Source organism: Thunnus maccoyii, chromosome 12, assembly GCF_910596095.1.
Source record: "Thunnus maccoyii chromosome 12, fThuMac1.1, whole genome shotgun sequence".
NCBI classification, from domain to species: domain Eukaryota; kingdom Metazoa; phylum Chordata; class Actinopteri; order Scombriformes; family Scombridae; genus Thunnus; species Thunnus maccoyii.
The window spans coordinates 32,083,563-32,088,322 of NC_056544.1; the positions used below are offsets into that span (position 1 = coordinate 32,083,563).

The following is a 4,760-nucleotide window of genomic DNA, read 5'->3' on the forward strand; positions in this document are numbered from 1 at the left end:
GACCTACAAAGTGGGACATTTTGCAAAATAACCTTCAAATACTCTTCAGAAGATACTCTACAGAAGAGGTAACAAAATTAATGAACAGTAGAGGAAATATCATCTTTAGATATATTTTTAAATCAAAACAGCTAGCTAGCTGTCAACTGCTACCTGCTACTGTTACCTACATTCCAAAGGAGAAACTGCACTGAGGAAGCTAACAGAAGAGTTATTTTGTGAAGAAGAGAAAGAGACAAGAAGAGAAATTAAGGGGTCCTTGTTGGTGGTATTCTCTCTCTCCATGAACTGGTGTGATGGTGGCACAACCAACGTTTGCAGCGGCCTCTCGTAGTTCCGACTTGCAGTATCGTTGTCCATGTCTACATCTACATCTGTGACATCCTGTGGAGTGTAGGGGAAATATGTCTATAATATGTCTATATCAGTTTTTTTGGACATTTGTAACAAAGACTTTTGCTTTGAGAAATACTGGCTGGGAGTTAAATCAGCTGATGGCGTTTGGTCTGCTGCACCCAGTGGACCCAAAGCAAGTGCAGATGAGTGCAAGCTAGGCTAACTGCTAACCTATACATACCGGTCATGCAACAACAATCATGTTGCCAAATGTTCTCTGGACAGCATAATGGATTATATAACTCCCCCATCAGTGCTGGTCAGTCGTTGACATGCAAGAGCTGTCTACATCCAATTGAGATATGTACTTTTCTCTCTAAATGCACTTTAATACACTGTGCTGCTAACTGCTCGTTCGTTTTTTTGTTTTTTTCTCTTGGGATTTATGTGTTTTCATCATTTTTTTAAATAGAATTTTTGCATACACAGTATATCTTTATCCTCTCTGTCGTTGTTGCACTGCTGTGAGCTGGGAGGAACAGCATTTTGTTTTTTGTGTATGCAAATACACAAGAAAATGTCAATAAACTAAATCTTGAATCTTGAAGTAAAGATTTAGTTATATAGTTAAATAATGCCTCAAAACCTCTGTTGTATCATCACTGAATAAGAAAGTTAAAGAAGTTTTTAAACATCCAGCTTCTCATAGAGTCCAGGCAATCCTTTAAATCAGACAGTTTGCTGAAATTGCCACATCTGAGGGAAATGTACAGCTGTTTGTCGTCTGCATAAAAGTGAAAAGATATGTTAAAACAGTAGTATATGAATAGAAAATAAGATAGGACCAATAACAGACCCTTGAGGCACTCCATAACTCAAGACAGCAGCATCAGACATATCATTACCAACCATCACAAATAATTGTTTATTTGATAAATATGATATAAACCAGTTTAAATCAGAAACAGATGGGCCAACCCACCGTTGTAGCCTGTCACTGAGGACTCCGTGATCCACTGTATCGAAGTCTGAGCTAACATCCAACAACTCAAAATATTTTTTGAAATAAAAGGTCATTTTGAGCTAGACCTGAAATGATTGCATACAGTTGGATCCAGATCAGGTTTGTTAAGCAGACACTGCACACTAGTTAACTTTAAACAGTTAAGAAGCATTAATCATGGCCAATAACCAAAGACCTACAGTGGCTACAACCTGTTTGAGAAATGTACTGTAACTTGTACTGAAATTCTTCAAAAAATTCATAATGTAGTACCATGTTAATAGATAGTGATATGTAGCACAAGACGCTAGCGAAGCTCTGTTAACAGAATAGCATTCCTGCACGTGCTCAGTAGTCAGTGACCATATCTCATTCACACTCGTAGTTCAAACAGTGGAGGCAGCAGACACCCTTGTTGAATGTCTAATGGAAACAGCTCATGATAAAAACTGACAGTATGAAACAAACATTCTCATATTTTCATTACATTCACTTTTTAACCCGACGAGTAACTTCAGGTTTTTGTTCAACACACAGTTTTATGTCACTTTATGTTTGATGGTGTCTTGTGTTTGAAGCATCATCCAGCTGGTTTGTCATTGATGTGGATTTGCTGCTCATGTGAATCCTCCCACAGTGTTTCATTAGCAGCTGTAACCACAGTGACTCTGATAAAACAGGAATTAGCAGAATCCATCTGATATGAAGCTGTGGTTTGAATACCACTTCCCTCCTCTTTGAAGAGTAGTCAGATATCTGTGTTCAGGTTTTTGTACAGCCTCTTCTACACTTTCTATCACTGTGTGTCTACAGCACAGTAGTAGAGAGCTGAGTCTGCCAGGGTTAGACTCTGTATGGTCAGCTCAGTTGATGTAGCTGATCTTTGGTATGTACGTTTTATAAACTGAGGTGCCTGAAGGTCAGAATGATGTTTGTACCAGTAAAGGTAAGCACCCCCTGCACTTGTCTCATAGGTACATTTGAGTGTGACAGATTCTCCTTCTCTTCTACTGACTTCATCTTTTACAGGAGAGATTGTGTCTCCAGCTATTAGTCCTGGAAAAAGTAGAGAAAATGAAGCCATTAGACTAACATTGTTCATGAGGCTGAGAGGAGAAGACAGTGGAAAATGTCAACTGTACAGTGTTACTCTGTGGACACAAACTGATCAACTGTTCATTTGACTGATTTCTATAGAAATCATCTTCCAAGGTGTTACCTAGTGAAGGAAACATGTTGTATTAAAGTTCTGTTCCAGAGTCAAATATCCATCATTTGGAAAATATCACACAATGACAAAAACATACGTACCTACAAGAGCTGAAAACAGTAAAATGACAGCCAGTGTTTCCATGGTTACACAAGTGAAATGCTGTAAGTGAATGTTGAGTTTGAATAAGTGTTGAGTGGTTTTGTGAGTTGTGTTTGGTCTGATGTTCACAGCTGGAATCAAACAGCTCTCTGCCATGCAGCCACCTCAGCAGTCAGTAGGAGGAGACTCATATGTCAAATGACATTCATTTGTAAAACTCTTCATCACAACTGTGTCTCATGAGGGAAAAGAATCTAGACTGTTTGATAAGAAACCACTGAAGTTTAACAGTGTGTGACTCCCTCTAGTGGATGTTGTGGAGTATTCTGTTGTCTTTGCTCCAAAGGTTTTTGTACAGAGTTTTGGTGTTTCCTGTCACTGTGGGCTGCAGAGCACAGTAGTACACAGCAGAGTCAGACAGCTGCAGCTTCTGGATCTTCAGAGGAACTGAATTGGAATCCAGTGTAGATGAAAATCTTTCTTTAAACTCATCTGGTGTGTTCCCTTCATCCAGGTTAACTCGGCTCAGGATGAATTTGGGGCTGTTGTTTCCATCCTGTTTGTACCAGAACAAAGGGCGACTTCCACTGGTCTCAAATGTACAACCAAGTGTAACTGTGTCTCCTTCAGCAGCAATGACATCTCCTGTTGGCTGGGTCACGCTGTCTTGTCCTTTACACTCTGGGGAAGAACAGAACATGCAGAGGAAGAGATGAATCAATAAAGATGATTGATTAAAGGAGAACAATCAGCAGCTTAAAGAGTTACCTAGCAGACACTGACACATCTAGAATAGTCTGTTTTTACTGACTGCTGTCTGTCAGACTGAACTACATCTTTTTTTCTAAAAAGGTTATAAATGGCAGCAGAAATTACCTGTTTCCTTTATGATGGACATTAAAAGCACTTATAGCTCAGTTCTGTGTTAAAAACTGTTGAGAAAGGAAACACATTCTGCTTTCTGTCTTACCAAAGAAAATAGCAGCAAGAATAATCCACAGCCAATGTTCCATCTCTACAACAAGGTTTAAATCAACAGGAGAAACTATCTGATGTTCAACATTCAGTCTGAGAATTGTTCTCTTCACAGCAGCAGTTATTATTGACAGAATGGTTGAACACAGTGCAGAAGTAGTGCACCGCCTACTTGATAATGTGGCCCTCTAGTGGAGGTAAAAAGTTCAGTACAACAGTGTGGAAAAAAGGCTTCCAGCAGCTTGTCAGTGTGTCAGCTTGTGTTTTTGTACAGAGACTGTGGGTTTGCTGTCACTGTGGGCCTCACAGCACAGTAGTACAGAGCAGAGTCTGTCACTGCAGCAGAGGAGATCTGAAGATCAACATGTTTTTCTCCAGACAGTTTAGTAGAGAACCTTTTGTTTAGAGAGTCTGCTGGTCTTGTACTGTTCAATCCTGAGATGTACAGGAGAAATTCTGGTGGTTTTCCTGGATATTGTTGATACCAGAAGAAATCATCAGCACTAGTTATACTTTTGTAGTATTTGTAGGACAGAGTAACAGTGCTGCCTTCTAAACTGTTCTCTTCATTGTTGACTGGAGTGAGTTCTTCACAGCTGACACCTAAAGGAAGAGATAACTCTGTTATAACATGTTAAAGTCACGATCAAGGAATCACATTCAGACAAAAGTGGAATTGAATTTTTTTCATGCAGAAACTTTCATACCTGTTAGAATGACTAGAAACAGTAAAGAAAATACATAATAGTCCAATGCCAGCATGTTGATTGAAGGTAATGTTTGTGGTTTGTGTATTGAACTCTGCTGAATATGGAAGTTCGTCTCTCTTCTATAGTTCAGTAACAGCTTAGCTCCTCCCTGAATCTCTCCGTCTCCTCTTAGATCTGTATTTTCACTTCTCTCAGTTACTCTTCCTCTACCTTCAACTCTGGAAACTCTGATGCTGCAGTCACCATCATATAAATCATGTTTCACTCATGTTGGATACAAAAAGTGATTTTACATTAAAATAATTTCAGTTTATAACAGAAATATATTTTTCACATCATCACTTCATCCTCAGTAACAGTTCAGTCAGGAGACTTGTACTAAATGACAGTTTTCATTAGAGATTAAATAGATAAAGGAAATAGG

General features: G+C 39.0%; 1 gene segment (V, D, J or C); it reads right to left on the minus strand.

The window, feature by feature from the left end:
• Nucleotides 1–3,018: 3,018 nt before the first annotated feature.
• LOC121909139 lies at nt 3,019–3,908 on the minus strand (the record flags this gene model as incomplete). The annotated part of the segment is given in 2 exon segments: nt 3,019–3,332; nt 3,622–3,908. Coding segments are annotated over 2 exon segments (357 nt in total), but the record flags the coding sequence as incomplete, so codon positions are not given.
• Nucleotides 3,909–4,760: the final 852 nt, after the last annotated feature.